The 23,259-nt window shown below is 46.2% G+C and overlaps 1 protein-coding gene across 1 annotated transcript; it reads left to right on the forward strand.

The window, feature by feature from the left end:
- The first annotated feature begins 1,261 nt into the window (after positions 1–1,261).
- HTR3B (5-hydroxytryptamine receptor 3B) lies at positions 1,262–22,008 on the forward strand. The gene is made up of 9 exons (XM_030538661.1): positions 1,262–1,310; positions 6,154–6,314; positions 11,765–11,809; positions 12,953–13,062; positions 13,787–13,956; positions 14,564–14,721; positions 20,003–20,213; positions 21,263–21,415; positions 21,554–22,008. The coding sequence occupies exons 1-9, from the start codon at positions 1,262–1,264 to the stop codon at positions 21,823–21,825; spliced, it is 1,329 nt and encodes a 442-aa protein (XP_030394521.1). The 3' UTR covers positions 21,826–22,008.
- Positions 22,009–23,259: the final 1,251 nt, after the last annotated feature.

The raw sequence follows: 23,259 nt of genomic DNA on the forward strand, positions 1-23,259 counted from the left end.
CCCTTTGGGGCACCTGGCATTGACCACTGTCAGAAGACAGGATACTGAGCTAGATAGACCTTTGGTCTGACCCAGTATGGCTGTTCTTATGTTCTTACCTTTCAGAAGATGCCCTGATCCCCATTCACTCCTGGCTCTGGGGTAGCAGGGCATGTTACTAAACAAGAGGAAGGGTCAGGTGGATTCTTTATGGTTGCTGGACTGATACATGCCTGGTTCCTAGAGAAAAAAAGAGCTGCTTAGAAAGAGGGCACGTTCTGTCATTGCAGTGGTGGCCTATGGGGATACAAACCAGCACTGGAAACATGCCTCCCACTATGCAGGGGGAACTCCACTACCAGAACTAGAAGCTCTACTTCCATTTGGGTTGTCACCATCATCAGAGACACTGCAGCTGCCTGGACAGTGTCCTTTCCTTGATTTAACCAGCAGCATAAACCCCAGCAATGGGCCCAAGCTGCAAAGTTAAAGGGGCATTTGGATCCAGGCCCATTTCTACCATAAACCTGGACAGAGAATAAGTGCATTCATGCTACTTAATCCCCTTTTCATTTGCAGATGACAATTCAGAAGAGACCTGAACAGCCTTTGAAATAATCCTGCTGCCAAGGAGTGTCCCGTTCCCCTTCTGAAATGTGCCAAATAATTCCCTACCCAAGCACTCCCATTAATCACAGTGTAATCCATCTTTTAATTTAAAAGAGTCAGGGAAGACAAAAAGCAGACAGGATTCCCCCCCCCCCCCCCGCACTGTTAGCGATTGTTCTTCATTAAACAATAGCAGGTTTCCATTATCCAGGGTAATTCAAGAGTGCAGTAACTATTGTCAAATGTTGAAGACGCCGCTGCACAAGTCTGATTTAAAGCAGCTTTTTGGGCCTCAATTATTAATGGAATTAGCATGCTGTAAATCAGCGACAGGCACAGCCTCAGGTAAGAGCACTAAAGGAAATCATATTAGCACAGTATTTCCTCTCCTGGGGACCAGCCTCAGATTCCATTATTCACTTAGCGCTAGAATGTCAATGAAATTAAAATGCTGCCTATAATCTGATTCCAAATCGGAAGGGGCTGGGGTATTTCAGAGCTAGCAGAGAGCCCAGAAACGTTCAGGTAGTGGCTGTGTTCGCCTCGGCCCTTGTTGAATGTTTTAGAGAGAATGAAGTTGTAGTGGTGAACGGAGCCCAATAGAGAGACACTGTTAACCTTCACTTACGAAAGCCTCTAATGGTGGGAGCGCTGGACAAAGCCAGATGATGAGATGGCAGCTGTTTTCATGCCCCTCTTCCTCCTTAATCTCTTAGTCTCAGGTAAGTTTATTTGCTAAAACCAATGCTGTAACCCATGCCTGCAAACACTGTATTTGTGTGTGTGTGTGTGTGTACACACACACACACACACACACACACAATGTACTCCCTACCTATACAATTAGACTAGAATATATACTATAGGGGATCATCTTGTGTGAATCCTGACAGCATGCAATGAATAGGTGACCCGATGGTGCTGCTTCGTCTCTGGCTAGTCCAATTTTGTGATATAATTAAGATGAGCAAGATATTTGCGAGCGTTCATGTGACTAGGAGTCTAGAAAATGCCAGTGCTTTCAAGAGGTAAGCTACCAAAGTCTCAGAGATCTACAGTGTGCTAGGATGTGCATGGTAAAGATGCAGAGAAGTCTCTTGTGATGCATGTAGCAGCAACTGTCTACAGTATGTAACAGAGAAAAGAAAGGGTCCAAAAATGTAGTGGGTTGGTACCTTATTTTCTATATAAAGTTCATCACCAGTTTTTCAGGCTGGGAGGTTTGTATGGGTCTTGTCTGTTTTCCCTGAATTTTAACATCTCACTTTTAATGATATTCATTTTGCTGAAAAGTCCCCATGTTTTTTTAAACTATTTATCATCAGTTTCCCACAGGGTTGGACCAAGCCTTTGCACAAATCAGCCGCTTCTTTTAGATCTCTTTGTAAATAAGACACGAGTTTCATTTTGGTTTTAATATTTCTTCTGATGGTTGAACGGGAGACTTTGCTAAGGTCAGGAATCCCGATTGTGCTGGAATCCCACCTCCGTGCAGGGCTGAAAATGGGACTCACTTCAGTTTCAGTCCATAATGTTTCCATAATTAGGGTTGGAATGCAGGCCAGTGGCATCACATTCATTCATTGCCACAATGGTGACAGTGGGCGCAGAGTCTTAGAACCTTGACTCAAAGCAGGCATCCTACAATTGATCATTTTTAGCACTGTCATTAACTCCATCGAGTAGATCTTTCCCCATGGAACCTGCAGAGAGATTTTGCCTTCTGAGGTTGGGCAAGTTCCCTTTGAATTTACAATTTATACACAGTGCATTTCTTATTAGAGAGAGAGAGAGAGAGAGAGAGAGAGAGAGAGAGAGAGAGAGAGAGAGGACGACTAATAACCGCCCCTCTGAGGATCTCAAATCACTTTACAAACGCCCCATGAACTGAGATAACATAGCTATAAGCATAATATTGACAGGCAGATGGAGAGATACAAGGCAAGTATCATTAGCTCCATTTTACAGTGTGGAAACAGAGGCCCAAAAGAGATGAAGTGACTTGCCCAAGGTCACACAACGAAAGCATGACAGAAATGAAGCTCAAACCCAGGTGTCTCAATGCTCTATGAAGCCAGAAGATAGGTCCTTGCAGTGAGAGGCACTGGCCTGTAGGGTCGAGAAGAGGCAGCACAGGTTTCAGAATCTATTTATAGTCTGGAAGAATTCTACAGAACATGACTTTGCTGCCTCTGTGGCAGGAGAAAGGTTGACTCAGTTTCCTCCCTTCATGGCAGTGGCAGAAATCTACAGAAATTTCTTGTGTATCTGCATGTATCAGACTGTGCTTTTCACCAGTTGCACTAGAGTTTTCTTCCTTCTTAATTTTGTTATTAGGGGTCACCTGAAAACCAATGCAATCTGTGTGCGCAGGGAGGGTGCTTTGGCGGCTGTTGTCAGAGTAGGTCTTGTATTTCACTAATTCTTCTGCTCCTTGTCTGTGCGGTATTTTTGTGTTGGTTTGAGGATTTGGCAGTATCCAGACGTTTCCAGGGGCTGATCATCGTGGTTGTGAAATTATGCAGCAAGACCTATGGCATGCATTGTGCTCACTAAATATGACGAACTTGTGCAGGGTTGATGAAGACGGGGACCGTAATTTCATGGAAATCACATCTCATTCAGACAGACATTAACATCCACCTATTGTTGTGTGGTCCAGAGAGAGCCAGCGTAAGACAGGGCAATGAAAAAGGTATGCGTGTGTGTCATTCCCCAAATTCATATGGAGAGCAAGCACTGCACGCTCATTCATTCCTGATGAGTTCAATTCTGCAAGCTGCTGAGGACTTTGGGCCAAATTTTAAAAGATATATAGGCCCCCTACACCAATTGAAATTAATGGATGTTAGGCACGTAAGCACCTTTAAGAATCTGCCCCTTTGGCCTGGAAATCAATGAGACTTAAGCATGTGATTTCCTTGATCAGGGCTGTGCACCTTGTAGGAAAGTCCTGATCTGCATGAGAGAGCTCAGCTGCCTCCCCACCCCATCAGAATCTATGCTACATCCTGCTGTATGCAGCATCACATTGAGATTAGCCTCCCCCAGAATATTGTGTGCAACTCCAAGCTGTGCTAAATTGATTTAAATGGAAGTTAGGAGCCTAAATACCTTGTGGATCTGGGCCAAAAAGTATGAGATACACACAGACAACACTGATTAACTGAAGTATCCACAAGTGGTGGTATGGAATAGAAAACAGGCTTATTTCCGTCCTGTTTCCATTCACATCCATCCCCAGTCGCCACCCAGAATGATATAAACATGTTCCATTTCCAGGTGACCCTTCCTAATGATCATAAGCAGTGTGTATTATTACATTATATTACTACGCCCTGAGAAGTCATAGGGAAAACCCTTGTTGAGCCATTCTTGATGGATTCTTTCTGTGCCTGTTGAGACAGTGCAGACCTGACATTGGTCTAATGCTCATGTGAATGTCACATTAGCTCTCAGAGGATTAATTTAGTGTTAATTAATGGTCACTTACATTCTGAATCTGTCTCTGCCGTAATTAATCCTCCTCTGGCCAATTTGCTTTCATAACAAAAGTGCAATTATTTTGTAATTTATATATCTAAATAAACACCCAACCTTCTTATTGGGTCTGTTTTCTGAAAGATTAAAGGGGGCAGGGTGGGAGAGAGGGGAGTCCTGAAGTTGCTTTCTCTGCTTCAAAATGGATAAAATCATATTTTTTCCCCACTTGCTGTGTAATTAGACTGTGGAACTCATTGCCTCATGATGTTATGGAAGAAAAGAATGTAGTAAGATTCAAAGAGAGATTAGACTATTTGGTGGATAACAAGAATATCCAGAGTTAGAATAATTTATACTAACAATAAAGCATATTGGATGGGAGATAAAATCTCATACTGCAGGGTTTGATCCAATCTCCAATTATTAGGGATAAGGATGGGACTTTCACAGAGGGCAGGTGATCACACATCTACCTAACCCTTACCTTCCTCTGAAGCACTGTTGGAAACTGGATGCTGGATTAAATGGATGAGTCTGCTCTGGTCTGGCAATTTCTAAGCTCCCTCCCAAGGCTGGGCAGCTGATGACAGTATCTCCAGCTGGAAGAACTCAGCCCCTGGGGCTATCTTATTCTCTGGGCCTCTGTGAGAAGCAATATCAGCTCCTGGAGGGAATACTCTGTTCATGTCACTGTCCAGTACCCCCTCGAGCAAGCACTAGGAAGAGGGTTGGTGAAGACTGCAAGGAGCTACGTCTAGTCTTCATCAGCTGGATAGAAGTAAAGACAAGCAATGGGAGATTGCATAGAAGACCCCCCACATTGAAATGGGCTGGACCAGATTCTTACCAGATGTCAATTGGCGAACCCCTGTTGACTGCAGCAGAGCTACACCAATTTAAACCTGCTGAGAATCTGGCCCACTGTATCCCAGAATGTATCAGTGAAAGTTCTGGTTGCATTACAGGTTCTGCTGGCCAGGGGAGAAGGGATCCCAGTTCACAGTAGGTAATATTTAGCATAATTTTATCTCCAGGGTCTAAATGCTGGCACTGACTTAATCAAAAAGTGGGGTCCCTCATCAGGCAACTGTGCGCATTGCACGGGCATTCTAAAGCCCAGACTCAAAAGGAGATCCTTATGGTCAAAATGCACCATCTCTACTTGCTGAGCCCAAAGGGAACATCCCTTGGACTGCACCACTAGGAACGGTACTGAAAGGGACTCAGGTGGGAGCTGTCACCTCCTGACCTGAACCAGTAAGAGCTGCAGGGAGTTAGTCTCAGCTGGGAGACCTATCCCCTGGCTGAGTTGGCAGGAACCACGGTGAAGGGGGTCTCAGCTGGGATCTTATTTAAAATGACAGTTTCTGCTGGGGGAAGGGCCCTGCCGGGGTGCTGAACAGGCAAGGCTGCTCCTGAGAGCATAGCTAGAGAATGAAATGCTCATTTGGCTTACAGCTCTGATGAGATCAAAGGTGACTATTCCACGACTCACGCCAGGGCACCTACAGCATAGTCTCTAGCATTTTGTTCTCAGGGACATTGACAAATCATAGAAATTGCTGCCTCTGGCAGCTAGTGACACCACATGCTTCATAAAGGAATGGGTATTAGCAGGCCTGGTGTGCGGGGAAAGGAGATCTCATTTACAGTTTCCTGCTGGATCTCTCGTACCTTCAGCAGCTCATCAAAACAGCCATCAAAAGCACTGAGTGCTCAGGCAACTGCATGCGCAGGACACCGCAGATTAGATTTCATTCACGTGCATTGGCAATTTACTTCAGCCCAATGAGTTGGTGAGGCTGTGCTCCCCAAGGTCTGGCGAAGCTCGTGAGCGAAATATCGTTTTGCATTTCAGAGGGAACACTCAGAATGTGTCACTTCCAATTGCTGGTCTTCATTTCTCCTTTACCTCCTCCTGTATAGCTCAAAGAACCATGGAATCCTGTCACAGGACACAAACTGGATTCCCCCCCCCTTCCCAATGAATCAGCCCACACAAAAATAAACCGAGCCTCAGCAACAACAACTTTTCCTCTTCTACCTGCCAGGTCTAATTACGCAAATTCATTTGTTTTTCAGGAAGCTCAACCACAGATGCTCATCGGCCCAGAAATTCTACTTTGCATCGTCTGACCAGGCACCTTTTACTGAATTACAGCAAGGGAGTGAGACCTGTCAGAAACTGGTCAAAGGCCACTACCGTTTACCTTGACCTCTTTGTCCATGCAGTGCTGGATGTGGTAAACAGAATCTCAAGCTCATTTACAACCAGTGTCCTGCTGTTCATAATACAGTAGAATCTGCTAGTTGGAGACTGGAGTTGAATGGATGCCAGTGGTTGTGTGTGATGCTTTTCAGCAGAAGGAGCTGTCTGTTTATTGACAAACCACTTTGCTCCTGCTCCTTTTAAATAAGACTTTCGGATTTCAAAATGCTAGAAAGAAGTTTTTAAAGTGACCCAGCTGATTTAATTCAGGCTGAAAATAAGTATAAATAATCCTTGACAACTCAGTTCAGTGAAGAAATATTTTTTAACAATAGGTTGTTTTGCAAAAGGTTGGACAAACAGACAGACTTTTGTAAATCCTCTATTTTGATCAGTTTCAATGAGAACAGCTTTGAGGGACTGAGGCCTAGGATTTACCAAACAGCCTAAAGGAGTCCAGCATCCAAGATGAATGGGATTTGAGTGTTAACTCCCTTAAGCTACACTGAAAATCCCAGTTTTAAAGCTTCCCTTGTAGTTCTGGAAACCCACATTCAAACAGCTTTGTGCTAAGTTAAGAGAACCAGGAAGGGACATTTTGACCAAGAGCTCAGAGCAGACAGGCTACCATGTAATAAACATTGGCTTAAGGGCTTTGGTGCTTTTGGAGAAAATTTGGTGTGTTGGGATATCAGAAAATGATGAACAGATACAGGTGGGGGAGAGTTCAGAAACTTAAGACCCAAGTTATAGGGAATTTGGAAAGAGGGGAAATGAATGGATAGAATGAGCCCCAATGTGCTGTGTGTGTTACATATAAGTGCCCAGTGCCGGTCAGTGAGCAACAGATGCTCTATGCCTTTTCCGTTAAGAAACCTCCGCTGCCAGACCAGATCAGAGAATCCCAACGCTTGTCTGTTACTGGGATAGGATGTGAAAGTCACTGAATCACTTGCTTCCATTGGTATTTCAGGGTCTATTGATCTTATGAATAGATATTCCCTGGGTACTATTAATACCATTGCAGGGATCAAACTCAATAGTCACAGCATATCACTCCCCGGTATTTCAGAAGCAGAGCACAGGGGGAATAATTGCACCACGTTCCCTGTTATGGAACACGTATGGACTGGTTCACTGTGAATGGAGTTGTTACACATGTGACAATTTCCTGCAATATCCCTGGAAGAAACTTGACTATAAGCAAATTAAAATTGAGCAACCCAGTGACACCGTCCATCCAGAATGAAACACAAGTAGTAAAAGAAACAACAAAAATAGCCAGTGTGATTTAAATTTGACTTACAGAATTCTTTCCTTTTTAACAAGCTAAAAATGTTCTTAATATCACTGATCTGGGGAAATATTAGAATATGAATTTTAATTTTGGCAGTGTCTGTTTAAGCACAGTCAGAAGCTCTGTGCAGTCAAACTGCTTCCTCAGACTACCTGAGCCACTTTGATATTCTGGAAGCTGCTGAAATGTGTTTGAGGAGTAGGCAAGTGTATTAACACAGGCAAAGTGTGGGCACAGTATTAATTATATGAAATATGCTACATGAATTAATAACTACAAGCACTGTAATTACCTCTTATATTGCAGCTATTTAATTCCTTGCTGGTGCTCTGAGATTGCATTTCAGAGGACGTAACATCCAAACGTTGGGTGTAGATCAAGGGAGTGAGGCACACTCATTTTCTAGATGTGTCTAGCACATCAGAATCTGCTTCCTCCTGCCTTGGACCTTCCGTCATCCTTGTACAAGAAGAAAATGGGAGAGAGCAGAGTTGGAAAATGCCTTTTTTGTTACAGTAATTAAAAGGAAGAGGCTCTAACGGCAGCTCTAGTAGGGTTTTGCTTTTATCCATCTTAACTGTACTGAGTCCCTCGTTATCTTTTGTACACAGTAGGAAGTGGTGAATTATATAGCATGCAAGCAAAGTTTTCACTTTCTGAATTCATCATCTTCACTCCATTAGATGCCAGCTAGCGGGGTCTGGGTGAAGTGATTACACCAGACCAGGAGGAGAGCAGTATATTTAACCAGGGTCTTCTCTACTTTTTTGGCTATAACAAATGCATGTTCAAAATATCCGTATTCATGGTATCAGATAAATCTAATCAGAGACTTGGCTCCAGAGCCAATGTCATCAAAAAGCTGTAGGCTTTAAAGGGCTTGATGCAGTAGAGACTTCAGCAGGTGCACGTAGTAATAGACGAACTGTTCAGCAACCATTGTTTCGTGTGAAGAGCTCTCATCCCATCTTCATCACTGCCTCTGACTTCTATTGTGATCTTTTGCCTCCTGTTTCATGTACATAAAAGACTAGTCTTGTCTGAGAATATCAAGTTATTATGAGTACCTTGGGGAAATCTGATTAGGGAGATAATCTAGTCAACGGAGAAGAGTTCCAATTTGTTTATATTGAGTTTCGTCAATTCCAAATCCTAGACACCTTTGTATTCCACTCCATTGACTAGAGCCTCCCAGACAGACGCTCAGGCATCTGTTTCTATAGTCTGCTGAACTGGAGACGATAAATAAGAATGTGTGGGAATTATCTGTATATTTGCTAACCACCAATTTAAGTCTAAGTAGTCTCCCTCTGTTAGGAAGACTAATGAATTCCAATTCTCGAAAATATCCTTTGCTTTTAACAAGCAAGATGGAAGGTAGCTGAAAAAGAAAGAGGGAAGAGCTGTGAATAATACCACGAGAGAACCAATTATGCCAGCCAGCTGGCATTGAGAAACTTCTTGTTTCACTTGACAAAAAGATTCAAGTTTTAGCCTTAGATGTCTTTTTTCCTCCTTACTCACCTCGGGCCCCTCTAACACTGGGATATCTGTCAGGGCCAAATGGAGAATCTAGCAGTAAGTGTAGGAGAGCCGTCAACAAACAGCTTTTTATGGTAAGAACAAAAGGAATAGGCAAAGGTGGTGGCACTATCGTGGCAGACAGTGAAGGCATGCTCAAGAACTATAAGCATTAGCAAGGGTGATGGAAAGAGTGGACCCAGAAAAGGATGGCATTGTCCAGTTGCTCCCCCATTTTGTGGGTCTATGATCCTGAAGTTGATCATTTTGATTTAAGATGTAATCAAAAAGGATTAATGAGGGTTGAAGATGCTTTAAATGTTGCTCTCTGCAACAAAATCAATATCTCTAAGTCAAGATAACTGTGGGAGCAAATCTCTCATGCTGACTAACCATTAGCTGAGTCCGTCCCTTGTCCAAATTTGAAACTGGCCTGACATCCATCCTGCATAAGACTATTACTATGGGTCATAATAGGCAACTTTATTACGTGAGCCAAACGGCAGCCTGCTCCCCCTAGGCTAAGGTCATCTAACCTGGAATTCACCTTTTACAGATCACACATGTTCATAGGATCATAGATGTTCACCGGGGGGGGGACCTGTTAGATCACTGAATTCATCCTTCCAACAGGCAGATTATAGTCCCCCAGGAGAGGAAATATTAGATATTAAGCCCTTACAAAGGAACTTAGCCAAATGGCCAAACAAAAGGTTTAAATTATTTTTTTCTTTTACATGTATGAACGAAGTCCTGTCTCAGATGCTGATGCAGGCCTCCCCCTAGAGGACATCATAGAAACAGGTCATCCATATTTTGTGCAAAAGTGTCTGAATAGGGCTGACTCATTTCTTCTCAATGCATCCTTTTGTGTGACGATCCAAGGATTCTGGAAAGCATGTTACAGTTTCTTTTTCATCTCCAATGATTTCCTAAACCACTTTTTCCAGGGAAATGAGCATAATCCACTTTGAAGATGGCACGGATATACAAATTCCAAGCTCCGAGTCCGCAGCAAACCCAAAGCATTCTTGCTAGTCTCTCTCATTCCATCAAGATGGGAGTCACACTTCATTAACAACTAGTGTCTTTCTTCCATCTCTTTTGGGAGAAATTTGATCTCCTGTATTCCAAAGGAGGCTTCTTTCTTCAACTTGTGCTTTTGCTCCATTCCAAGATACTAGTAATTTGAGAAAACCTTTTGCCTCAAGAATTAATAAGACCTTGATCCTACAAACAATTATGCACGTGCCCAACTTGAAGCATGCAAGTAATGAAGCAGCACTGCTCACATTCCTAAACTTAAGCATGTATTTAGGTGTCTCTGCGTTCTACCACAGTACAAACAATATAGCCAGAGAGGAAAAATAAAATATGCTGAATCATTACAAAGGCAGGGAATTGCTATGTCATAAAAAATACACCTAGCTTGAGGTCACACTTCTGTTTTATGAGCACACACAAAGATTTAACACAAGTGGCTGCCTGTAGCAGCTGAGACAACTCCCTTTGAAAAATTATGAATATCCTGATTACAAATACAAGCTCAGCCTCATATTTTTAGCCCTGGATTTGCTGAGAATATGGTATTATACTTAGCAGCCTGATTAATGTCACGGTAACTAATTAGGGTGCAAGAGAGAGACTGATGATTCATTTAGAGTGTCAAGTGCAGCCAAATACTATTTTATCAAAGATAATTTACTGTAGCGAGGATTGCACAGATGGGAGCCGCAGGCTGGCATGAAGTGAGGTGATGGCCAAACAAACCTCAGAATCCTTCTCTATGGCCTGGTTTTAGCAGAGAGAAATGTAAAGGGATGCGATCAAATTGTAATCTAGTCAGTTTAAAAAAAAAAAGAGCTGAAAGTCTTCCATGAGCTCCCCCTGGCAGGCCTGGTGATTTTACAATCACAATTTCTGTTGTTTCTTTAGCTCTTCACACAATGAAAATAATATGAAGGAATCACAGGAGCACAACTGAGTCCAAAAGAAAGGTGTTTACCAAATATACACAAACTTGTGTACACAGGGCTGGTTTCAATGGCTGCTCAAACACAGAACACACTGAGCACCGCTGGAGGGCTCACAAGCTATTTAAAGGGTTATTAGCCTATTCCTACACACCATATTTTCCTATTTCATAAATGGTCTTCTATCCCATTTTACTGCATGAAAGCCTCATGCAAAGCACCGGAGAAGCTCACTAGCTCAGGTCCCATTCTTGCAAACAGCTGTTACCAGACACATCGCTTACAACAGTGAGAAATCCTGGAAAAGCCAATGGGACTGTCCCTGTCACAGATATTACAGCTGGAAACAGGTGATTGCAGGGTCTACCTGATTATAGACAGAACATTTTTGAAATTGATGATATACAAAGAGTGGGAGAGATTTTCAAAAGCACCTAACGGATTAGGGCACAAAACCCCAATGACTCCCAATGGGCAAAATGTACAAAACATCACACTAAAGAAATAATGAATAATACTTATCTAATTTCTTTCATCTAGAGCAACCTTAGATGTTATGTGTAACACAAATGGGTACAACAGAGCCTACCCTTTCTGAGAGTAGAGTGATTTTTAAGTTGTCATGACGCTTTACGATCCATTGAGTCAGTTATGTAATTTGCTAAACATTTGATTTTGTTTTCCCCTCTACAGGATACACAGAATCAAAAGCTAACAACAAGCATTTGGTTTCAGCAGGTAAATGAATATTTTCTTCTCTAACTACATGTGATGCTGAAGCAGAGAGAGACCTTAATTGCTCTGTAGCATTTATTATACATTACTTTAGGTTGTTTGCTTTCTGACTCAGTTAATATTGTAAATGATCAATGCAGAGTGCACCTCCACCAATAGATAGTGCTGTATCTTAGTGCTAAATGTCATCTTCTTATTGTACCCATCTGGGTGGGTTTAAGGGAAAGAAGTTTGGAGTCTTGCATGTGTGTGTTGGAGTTGATACTTTTAGTATCCCAGTAACAACTTTGATTTCTGAAAAAACTGAAAAAAAATCATTCATAATGATTAATGTGATAGGTTTAGCCTCTTCCCTTTGTGGAATATCTGACTGTGATCTTCTCAAAATGTATTCCTTTGATATTATTTGACAACATCTTGGGGGATATCTTCCAGGGGCCAGAGCACATTCACCTGCAGTGGGGTCTATCTCCCACACCAATTCCCTTCTTTCCTTCCCATGTTGAATTGAAGAAAAAAAAAAATCAGTCAGGTGTTTTAAACGGGTTCTCCACCATCCTCAAAAGCATCAGATAGGGTAGATGAACCAAACATACACATGTAGTGCTACTGAAAATATTTTAAAATGTCACTTAGCATTTTTTTATTTCAAAATTTTGACACCTTCCCCCCGCAAAAAAGAAAAAAAAAGTCCTTTTCACATTTCAACCTACTCTGGACACAGGCAAGTCTCAGAGACTGCAGACTCTGAGAAATGCATTTTCTGAGCCAGCCTGGCCAGAGTGAATGAGATGGGGATAGTGGAGCTGAAGAGGAGTGCCTGCATCAGCACTATTATACAGACTCCTGGTGACAGGTAAAGCAGCTGTGTTCTGATGAGAATATCCATTTTACGCACCCCTAAAAATCTATCCTGCAGGAAGCAGAGTAGGACTCACTGCTATCTGAGCCGCTGTTTCTTGGCCATTAGCACAGGGGATAAAGCAATTATCACATTCCCAATGCAGGGATGTTTTCTGTACCTACCATCCCCTAAATCATGAAGTTAATGGTTCAAACTCACTGTGGCACCTCGGTTAACCGGCCTTGCCAAGTCACAATACGGGAAACCACCCGGGCAGTCACACTCCATTCTCCCTCCCATAGATGTGGAAGGATGAGTTTCTCACCTGGAATTCCAGCCTCTATGATGGGATCAGGGAGATTTCCCTGCCACTTAGCACCCTCTGGTCTCCAGATATCGTCATCAACGAATTGTGAGTTTGGACTGGGTCAGAGTTTTACTGCACGCCAGTAGGTTGGGGTGGGTTCAGGGTTTCTTATTGGCTGATCACTGCAAGCTCTGCCTCTGCCCACAGCAAGAACAAAAGGCTCCATCTGGGGGAGGAGTGGGGGGGGGAAGAAGAAAAAAAATCTTTGTTTCTAATGGCTCTGGACTAGCTGTTTAAAGACTTTTCAGGGGATGGATTAACAGTCAGTTGCAGGTGTGAGACACTTAGCTTCTGTGGAGCAAGAGATTCCAAACACAGCAGGGTCAGCTTGGTGCTTCATCCTTCTGAGCCTTGTAAATTGAGTGCCACAGGCACTCTCTGTCTGATACTTAACCTGGTCCCCACAATTGTACTGCCTGGGCACCTCACCATCTTAATGGCTTCATCCTCACAGTACCTGTGGGAAAGAGGCAGGGCGCTGCTTTTATGTCCATTCTACAGATAGAAAAACTGAGGGGTAGAGAAACTTCCGTAGGTCACACAGGGTGAGCACGGAATTGAACCCAGGGTCTACTAAGTCCCAGGCTAATGCCCTGGCTGCTGGACCACGCTTACACCTATAGTGTCATATGAGAGCTTGGAATCCTGAGCTTCTGCCACTCTGCTTGGAAATTCAAAAAAAACCTCACTGCCTGTATCCTGTGCAATGAACTAGTCGGGTCTCTTTCCCCCACCCTCCCTGTGAAACAAACCCTCCTGTTCTATACAGTGTGGATGTCAGCAGGTCCCCCGATCTCCCCTACGTTTACGTGAATGCTGCTGGGATGATCAAGAACTACAAGCCCATGCAGGTGGTGTCTGCCTGCAGCTTGGAGGCATACGCCTTTCCCTTCGACACCCAGAACTGCAGCTTGACCTTCAGCAGCATCCTGCACACAGGTGAGCATGACAGGACTCACCCTAGGCTTGGGATGCTCAGCTGGGGAGTGTGAAGAGGAACATGATTAGCATGTGTTGCAGGACCTAGCTCAGGGCTGCCCAGGGTAGAGGTCCCACTGAGTGCTCCCTTTGGAATGTGGTGTTGGTCTGGTGCCAGCATCAATGCCAGGCATTTCATAAGTCAGCAGGCGAGCTCTATAGCAGCAAGGTAGCCAGTTCCATCTCACGCTGGACTTTGTAAGTCTGACTCTGCCTTTACACTGGCTCCCCTAGAGATCAGCCAGGCTGAAAAGTGACCAACTGCATCTACAATGGCCACAGTCAAGATCCCAAGGCATGGAGAGACAGAAAAGCCAATCGAGGGATATGGGAATGGGTCTCCTAGGGCTCCAGCCAGTATAGGCAGTGTCCATACTGCATAAAGGAGCAGTTCAGTCCCTGAGCTGATGGGGCTCGTACCATTTGCAGGGGCCATAGAGAAGGCCAGTGAAGCTCTTTTCCCACCCTGTGGCCACTGGCAGCTCGTGGAAGAAATGGGGTGAAACCATCCCACGTCCACAGGACTCCCTTCCCCTGAGTCACAGCCCTTTGTTTGTGTCATTCTCAGTGGAGGATGTGGACCTCGCCTTCTGGAGAAGCCGGAAGAACATTAAGAACAACAAGATGTTGTTTCTGGATGACGGTGAGTGGGAGCTGCTCTCTGTGCCCTCACATCCCCGGGTTCTGCACATGGAGACTGGACGCTTCGCCCAGATTCAATTTAACGTAGGTATCAGCTATTTCTCCTTTGCCTCTAATGCGTGGACATCTTTCCATTTGGCACCTTCCACTTTCCCTCCTTTTCTTCTTTTCCACTCAGTGAGTTGTGCTGGGATTCAGAGTCTTTGAATCCATCACAAGCACATGGGCTCTGCTGTGCTTCACGTTCTCACTAACACGCGACATGCTGCAATTCCCAGCTATCGATGGGTTGTGATCCACTGGCAAGTGGGCAGCTCCAACATGGAGGACAAGTCAAGATGAGGGCGTTAGCAAGGGAGAAAGCAAGTCATTCTGTAAAATTCCCCGGTACCAGCACTGGGGATGAGGTAGACAAGAGGGGCACAACCAGCTGGATGCTGGGAACATCTCTGGTTGGATCCCACATGGTCCAACGCAAGAGGCAGGGCTCTTGGAGATGAACCTCAAAGCAAGTCAGCATTCACATTCATCCAGGCTCCCCGTCCGTCGGGCAGAGCAGGGGGAACTCCCAGACAGAAAAGTAACAGAAGCAGCCTGAAAAGAGCTGCTCAGACCTGGTCCTCGAACACTCCAGTGAAGAGAAAGTGAAATTTAGACCAATGTTGAGGTATAGTAGCTCTGAGCTAGCACCTGATCCCGGTACAGAGATGGCTACCATATAGTGACCTACTGCCAGGATCCCCAGCCAAGGAGGCATAGGTCTGAGTGAAATCAAGAATGTAGTCCAAGTTCACATGCTTTTGAACAGACCGCAAAATCTTTTTATTTACTTATTATCATCATCATTATTGTTTCTCTCATCATCAAAATGTTTCTCTCAATTCCGGACCTTGACTATACTGTGACCAACAAATTTGGACCTTGACAAAGAATAACTGACTACCCCGATCTAGAGGGTCAAGACTAGAAGCAGCACTCTGTACCACGTCACGCCACAGGGGCTGGTCGGAGTAGAGGTCAATGAACCATACTGGCCCAGGGCCAACAAGTCAGCCAAAGTAGGGTTGGCAAGGTGCAAAGTTAGGAGCAGAACAGAGGGGACCAGGAACCAAGACTAGAAGCGGGGCCAGGGGCAGGGCTGGAGTCAGGAACTAGGTGCAAGTCATGATATCAGGACTGCACAGACAGTCTCCAGGTGATTCCCCTGTCCCTTAAATAGAATGCCTAAGCCAGTGAGGGCACTCCGTAGACTCCTCCAGCCAGGACCTCCGTGGGTGGGACAGCCAGGGTGTTTGAACCTGTAGAGTGCATAGGCTGTTGTTCCCTCCTTTGCCAGAGCTGTTGAGTGGCCACGTGGACACAGCAGCCGCCCAGGAGCCAGCAGACCCTGCTTCCAGGCCTGCGGATTGTCACGCCTATACACACAGACTTAGGGCTCCAGATGCTAAGGTGGTAACTGTGTAGTACACATATAGAGTGGCCAGTGTGGACACTGAACAGGGCTGCTGCAGGTGCTCTGCCCCAGACATCCCTCCGTCACACCAGCACAGACACTTACATCGCTCATGAAATCGACTGGCAGCTGTACCTACGTTCCACGCAGCAGCACTGAGCAGACAGCCTGTGGCTCCCGTCTCCTTGCTGGAGAAGGCTGGAGTGTGGAGGGGAAGCAGCTCATTTGTCCACATCGCTTGCTGGAGGACGAAAATGTGTTTTTGTTTTGATGAGCTTCTTGACTAAGAGTTAAACACCTCATTAATTTTGAAGATAGCAGTCTGCGAACATTATTAATGCCAGAGCAAATAATGAAGAACATTTAAAGGGAAAAACACAAAGAGAAGCAACTGCAGGGTGGGCTGCGGATCTGGCACTCAGGTGAAACACACACCCATTGGGTGGAAGCAGCAAACTCAACACTCGGGGCTTTGAGAACCCCAAGGCCTCTCAGAAACTTATCAGACCCCCTGGGCCCCAGGCAGCAGGCTGGACAGCTCCCCAACTGCTGACCCGCCCTCCCCAGTTTCCCAGCAGGTCCCCCTTGCTAAGCACCACAAGCTCAGCGTCTCTCCCTGCCTTTCATACACCCAGGGGAACACAGAGGAAAAGCAGTAACCTGGTGGTTTATCAGACCTCGCACAAGGATCCTACTAACAGTGACTGAGTTTAGGGCCAAGGTTTGATCTGGGAGGTATTTTATCTGACTTCAGTGGAGTCACTTGCAATTTACCCAAGTGTCTCCGAGAGGAGAATCAGGTCCAGTATGGCTGACCTTAATGCACTCACAGAACCCCCTTACTCGACTGTTCAGTGCCTTGGAAGACCTGCCTGCCAGTCAGGGGACACCCCAGACTGTCCTTCTAACTAGGAAACTGCCAGTTTTTCTTGTAAAAAAATGATTTTTGATAGAAAGTGGCTTTTTTCAAACTTTTAGAAAACATGGAACATTTCAACTATTAAAATCGTCCAGGTTTTCATAAAAACGAACCATTTTCAGGAATAAGGTTTCAGTTTTTTTAATTCAAATCCCAAAGCATTTCAGTTTCTGGTTCCAAGTTTTTTTTTGTTGAAAAACTGAAAATGTTGCAGGGAGAATTTAACATTTTTTATATATTTACATTTCTGCAAAAAATCATTAGCATCTTTCCTCCAGTGCCCCTAGTACTGTACCTGGGACTGTGGGGGAGCAGGCAGTAGCCTTGAGCAGTGGTAGCCTCTCTGGTGGCTCAGCCTCTCTCACTGGTGCTGAGATGCTGGAGTGTGGCTTGCCCCGTGGAAATCCAGCACTGTCCTGGCAGGGTGAATGTTACACTGAGTTACCGCTGAGCCATCTGTTCTTAAGTTACACAATTACTTGCATATCCCCTCTACGTAAGCAGTCCCCACCACAGCACCCCTCTTTCCTGCCCCTGTACCTACAGTACAGACTGACTTCTGCCTTATTCAGTCCCAGCAAAGCCATCACCTTGGCACTTGCTCCAGGGATGTGCCGGGCATGTCGCAAGGCTCAGGCAATGTTTGGAAGCTACGGCTGCTTTCAGCAGGGGGACCCCACGTGAAGACAATTGTCATGGCAAGGATGCCAGTTTTGAGCCATTCCAGCAGCCACAGCAGGACACATTCCTCTGAGCCTGGGCTAGAGCAGAAACACACTGGGGTCCTGGACAGCAGGAAAATATGTGGACTACTATGACACTGAGATTCAGGGGTATGCCCTGGGAATCTGCGGATTGATGGGCAGCACTGCACTGACAGGTAGGGGCACCCTGGGTATTGCCCTCCCATCCCCCCAAGAGCAGGCGAAGGGAGTTGTGCCCAGAATCACTCACACAGGAATCCACTGGGCATTGACCCTGGGCACTGAGCAGGTCTGATCTGAAAAGAAGCACAAATCAGCCCTGCGCTACCTGACCAGCTTTCCAGCCAGAGTCACCTTTGGCTCCTTACTGCCCTGGTAGCCCAGGTGAGAGGAGAAAATTGCAACCTTCCCATCTGCAAGAGAAATCACAGAGCTGCGGGGAGAGAATGTAGCAAACTTAGTGGCAAACCTGTGTCTGGGTGTCAAACTCCGTCTGTGCCATAAAGACAGTCATGCAAAATTAACTGCTGGTGGGGTCTGCTATCAAGGAGACAATTCATGCCTAACCTTGGGTAATATTCCATCTCCAATGTGCGGCTGCTGTACATGCTCGGAATGAGATTGATCTCCTTCATTAACATCAATGGGCTGCAAATACCTTTGTGTACTTATTATTACCTGGCTTTAATGGATAATGAAATTGTGGCATAATATTGCTAACACCTGAAGGGTGTCTAATGGAGAACACAACTGAAACTAAAGTGCTTTCCTCCCTTTGCTGGAGCATTTAAAGGCATCAGCTTCTTAGCCTATTAGAGAGGATGGGATTTGGCTGGTGTAAGATCTGCAGAGAGTGACTCCCAGCTGAGGCCAGCTCAGCGTGGGTCCTACTGGCCTAGCCAGGAGGATGTAACCCCAGCTGACTCCTGGTGGCTCAGTGAGAAGAACTGGGGTTTCTGTACCACCCGGCTCCTGCTCTGAGCCTTGGATCAGGTAGCACACAGGATGCAGCCACAGCACGTCCCACATCTGGCTGGGGGCTCCACTGACTAGCTAAGTCTGCCCTGGTATCTGGCTACCAAATGAGCTTGGTAGAAGTCTGTTGTATTGTGCTATGGGTGAACCTGGGTGCAGGACCCCAGCCAATTATAGTTGCTTCTCTCATGGAACTCATGCAAGGCTTCCCCTTCTCCCTCACCCTGCCGGAAAGGGTGAGATCCAGACTGTGACCTCCACATGGCAACATGATCCACTGGGCCAATGCTTTGCTCTTCAAGAGCACCACAGTCAGGATGGCCAGAAAGAGACATCTGAGATGCAATGAGATCAGTACTGCTCAATGCACTCAGACGCGGAGGTGGGGGAATGGGCTACCTAGGCTTAATTTCTTCCCTCATGATTTTCATACGGACGCTCTGAGTGGAACTGAGTCTCGCTAAAAACTGTTCTCTGCCTTGCAACAGTTTTTTAATGGGAATCATTTTCTCATCACATGCTTTGACACCCGGGGGTTTTGATTTAAAAGTTTCAGGTTCCTTCCGATCCACTTCGGCAATGGTCAGACTTAAACCAAACCCAACAAGTTGGGTTCTATCCACAATGCGGAGAGATTTGGAAAAGTTCACTGGTCCCAGAACTTATCATTCCACCAGCTAGAAATCTCATGAAGGACCCAGTTACAGAGCGCAGAATGTTTGGCTTCAAGTTATTGTTAAAGGTTTGCAGGGCCCTAAAAACTGTTGCATGAAATACAACTGATTGTGTTTCCCCATCTGAAGCCCAGACTAGGTGAATTCTCATGGCTACAGGTTTTGCAGCACGAAGGTTTGCACAGCTTCCCCCAAGATGAAAGGCAGGGAGGCAGCAGGTGGGTTTGTCTCATTACTTGGATCACAAATATGACAAAACCGACCACTCTTGGTGTTTGGGGATGTCTGCTTCTGTCTGCATCTGCAAAGCCCAGAGGCAAAGGGATCATGTGGAGAAATATATGAATAAGAGTTCCCCAAACTCTTGCCATCCTCAAAAACATTCCAGGTTTGTGGGGAGAAAATTCAAGCTGGTTGTGAATTCAAAAAAGTTTTGGTCACATCTATCTTTGGCCAATGTAACAATCCCTCCCTCCTAGCCCACCCTGCACCACTTAGGTGAATGGCATGGAGGAGCCCCCACATCTCTCAGTGCTCTTACGCAACAGGTCTCTGCATCTTAAAAGATGCTAAAAATCCAAAGCCCCATTGTTTTTAGGTCACACTTCGAATTAGCGCTGACTTCTCTTCTCCACCACAGGTTGTTATCCGAAGACGCCCTCTGCTATATGTGGTCAGTCTGCTGATCCCCAGCCTGTTCCTGATGGTCATTGACCTGGCCAGCTTCTACCTGCCACCCAACTGTGGCACCAGGATAACTTTCAAGACCAGCGTGCTGGTTGGCTATACTGTCTTCAAAGTCAACATGTCAGACAAGCTACCGGGCACTGCGGTCAGCACTCCCCTCATTGGTGAGCTGGGTTTGGCCAGGGCATCTTGGACGGGCTGTGCTGTTATGGTAGGGCCTCTCTTCTAAGGGAGCATGTAAATCTGCAAAGACTAGAGGTCAGAGATGGTGAAGATTCATGAGTTTATTCTATCCAGCCCAGATTCATTCTCCAGACTAGCATTAAAATGGGCAGACTTGGGCAGTAATGGGACATCTGCCTTGGTCTAATCTAAAGTTTCATGGTCTAATCATTCTCACTGCAGGGAAATATTGACGGACATTCATCCAGCTCTTCCCTGCTGACTAGGTGTCTTACTCTGACCAGGTGGGGTCTCCCTTGGGTGCCAGTACCATTCTTCTTCTTTAAAGCACTTGTTCCTAACCCTGATTTGACGTGTGCATCCTCTGGCAAAGGAATCTCTGGGAAAAGAACTACAGTGCCGCTGACACCCTGTGTGCACTGCAAACCCTCCTGGCATCACCCAAACGCTCATCCTGCATGGCTCGGCTAGACGCTCAGCAGCATGGTTGTGTCAGATTTTCAGCCCAGAGTGGACTGGATTTGTATTGCTCAACCACTGTGCTAGTGGAAACCAGGTTTATGGAGAGTAGTAATTTTTTTAACACGGTGGATGCACACCTTGCATGGCTGCGGTAAGAGGATTTGAAAATGGTTTGAAAACACTTCAAAGCCCCAGTGTGGACAGAGCCTTAGGATATGTCTGCACTGTAATCGGGAGCTGCAATTGCAACACGTGTAGACGTACCTAAGCTAGTTTTCACCTAGCTGTGAAGTTGTGGCAGTACAGGCTAGCCCCACAACCCAGGACCATAGGGACATGCTTGAGTGGTTAGCCCATGTTGCCACCATGGTTTCCTGACTGTTGCTACTCAAGTTAGCTTTGCCCTAGCTAGATCAAACCTAGCTTGGGTATGTCTACATGCTCTGCAGTCACACCCCATGACTGCAGTGTAGACACACCCTTACAGACTATTTCAGCCATTGCAGTTTGGTGTCCTGGTTGCCTGCTCCACTCAGTAACGTTCCTTTCTCCTCCCTCATTGCCTCAGGGGTGTTCTTCACGGTTTGCATGGCCTTCTTGGTTCTCAGCCTGTCCAAGTCTATCCTGCTAGTAAAGTTCCTTCATCTGGGGGAAGACCCTGTACGGGAAAGGCTCTTCTCTGGCTGCTGGGTGGGCAGTGCCTTAGACAGAGGTGGCCCCGGTGAGAGACCCCAGGCTCCCAGGCTGCAAGCAGCTGGTGACATTGCAGGTACATGCAAGGCTGGGTTTTCAGCACACTCTGTGCACATACAGCTCCCTGAACTGCTGCCTCACTGAACATGATTTGCTGTCATTGCAGGCCCCTTGTTGCATGGGAAAGAGGAGGAAGGGAAAAGAGAGGGGCCTTGGAAAGTGACGAGCACCCGGAAGGCCCCAGTGGAGAAGATCCTGGCAGAGCTCCTCCTGATCAGCTCCCAGCTCCGTGCACTAGACTGGGCCAGCAGACTAGAAGTCAACTGGCTCACGCTGTCCTACAGGCTGGATAGACTGCTGTTCTGGGTGTACATCCTGTCCCTGGGGGTGTATGCAGTCACACTCTGCTCCCTGTGGGTGGTCTGGAGTGCCCAGTAATGGTAGCGGGGGCATGGCAAAGTGAACATCAGAGATGCAGATACATTCAATGCTGGTGGGGACTGGCTGGGCTCACAGGGGCAGGGAATGGGCTACTGAGTGTCCGTTTCTTGGGCTCCATATCCAGGTCAGAGGGGTGAGCTGGCTCCCTTGGGGATGGGAGGAGAAGACCTTCCCCATGTAGGGCATCATTTCCAATCTAGAGCAGGGCCTAAAATCTTTACCCTTTGCTAATGATCACGTGGCCCATCGGTACCGAACCCCCTCACCTTCCAGCTCATACTCCAGGAGGCCTTCCTGACTCTGTGGATCTGTGGAGTCCTTGGTCTCCAGGATCATCTCTCTGGCACCCTCCTCCAGAACTAAATTCATGCAGAAACAAAAAACAGAAACCCCACAAAGAGCCTTCACCTGCAGCTGTCTCTCGCTGCTCACTACTGCCGGGCTAGTGCTTAGCTCCAATTGCCCATGAAATACTTCCATTGCTATTAAGGAAATGAGGAACATCAGACAGGTTTTGAACCACCCCCACCCAGCCCCTTCCACCAGTGGGAATAACCTCTCTCTCTTGACCTCCCCTAATTTCAACTGGGAGGCGCTTCCCCAGAAAGTGCGTTCACAGACGCCTGTGGAGTTTTCTCTGCTCCCAGCAGCTGGCGGAGGCATTTCAGCTTCGCAATCCAGCGAGAGGGGCAGGTGAGGTGCACCCAGAGTCCATTCCCACCCATGCCTAGAACTGCAGGTATGTCCCAGTCCTTTCTGCCCCACGGGACCTCGGTTTGCTAACCCTTGGCATCTATGGAAACATTGCCCCCCTAGTGGTAAGTCCTGCCTTTGACAGGGCCAAGCGGCATCACAAACGGCCCGCAGCTCCCAGGCACAGATTTGGCAAAACGCATCAAGACATGCTTAGTACTAAGTACATGCTCAAGTCCATCCATAGTCAGCCAAGCCCTTAAGCACGTGCATTGTTGCCATCAGTCAGAGCAAGGGGAACTGGGAGTCCAGACTCCAGTGTTCTATTCCTAGTTCTACCATTGAGTGGTCTCTGGCAAGTCACTTAAAATCTCTCTGTTGCATGATTTATTGCTCTGTTAGATGGAGCCCACCAGCTATCTGCTTCCAGAGAGTGAGCTGCAAGACTGGGGAGCATTTGCAATGCAGCTAGAGCTCCCCAGTGGTTCCACCCCACAGTGCTCAACCCTTCCCAGAACCCAACGCACAACCAGTCTGCCCTGTTGCTGGCCTCTGATGCTGAATTACTGTCTCGATGTACAGTAGCAATGCAGAGAGAAAAGCATTTCATCCAGTACAAACAATATTCTGGCTGGCTCGTAATAAGCCATTCCTCCACGGCATTAGTTCAGTGTCTGCTTTTCCTCCTTTGACCCAGGCAAGTCCATTTCAACTAGTGGAAAGATCTCACCTGTCTAC

This window comes from Gopherus evgoodei, chromosome 19 (genome assembly GCF_007399415.2).
Source record: "Gopherus evgoodei ecotype Sinaloan lineage chromosome 19, rGopEvg1_v1.p, whole genome shotgun sequence".
Classification (NCBI taxonomy): Eukaryota; Metazoa; Chordata; order Testudines; family Testudinidae; genus Gopherus; species Gopherus evgoodei.

What these genes read in the sequence shown, in the direction of transcription:
- HTR3B (XM_030538661.1), top strand. Translation starts at nt 1,262, where the DNA reads ATGGCAGCTGTTTTCATGCCCCTCTTCCTCCTTAATCTCTTAGTCTCA. An exon ending in CCTTAATCTCTTAGTCTCAG is followed by an intron (nt 1,311 to 6,153) that starts GTAAGTTTATTT and finishes TTTGTTTTTCAG; the next exon opens with GAAGCTCAACCACAGATGCT. An exon ending in CAAGCATTTGGTTTCAGCAG is followed by an intron (nt 11,810 to 12,952) that starts GTAAATGAATAT and finishes TCCCTCCCATAG; the next exon opens with ATGTGGAAGGATGAGTTTCT.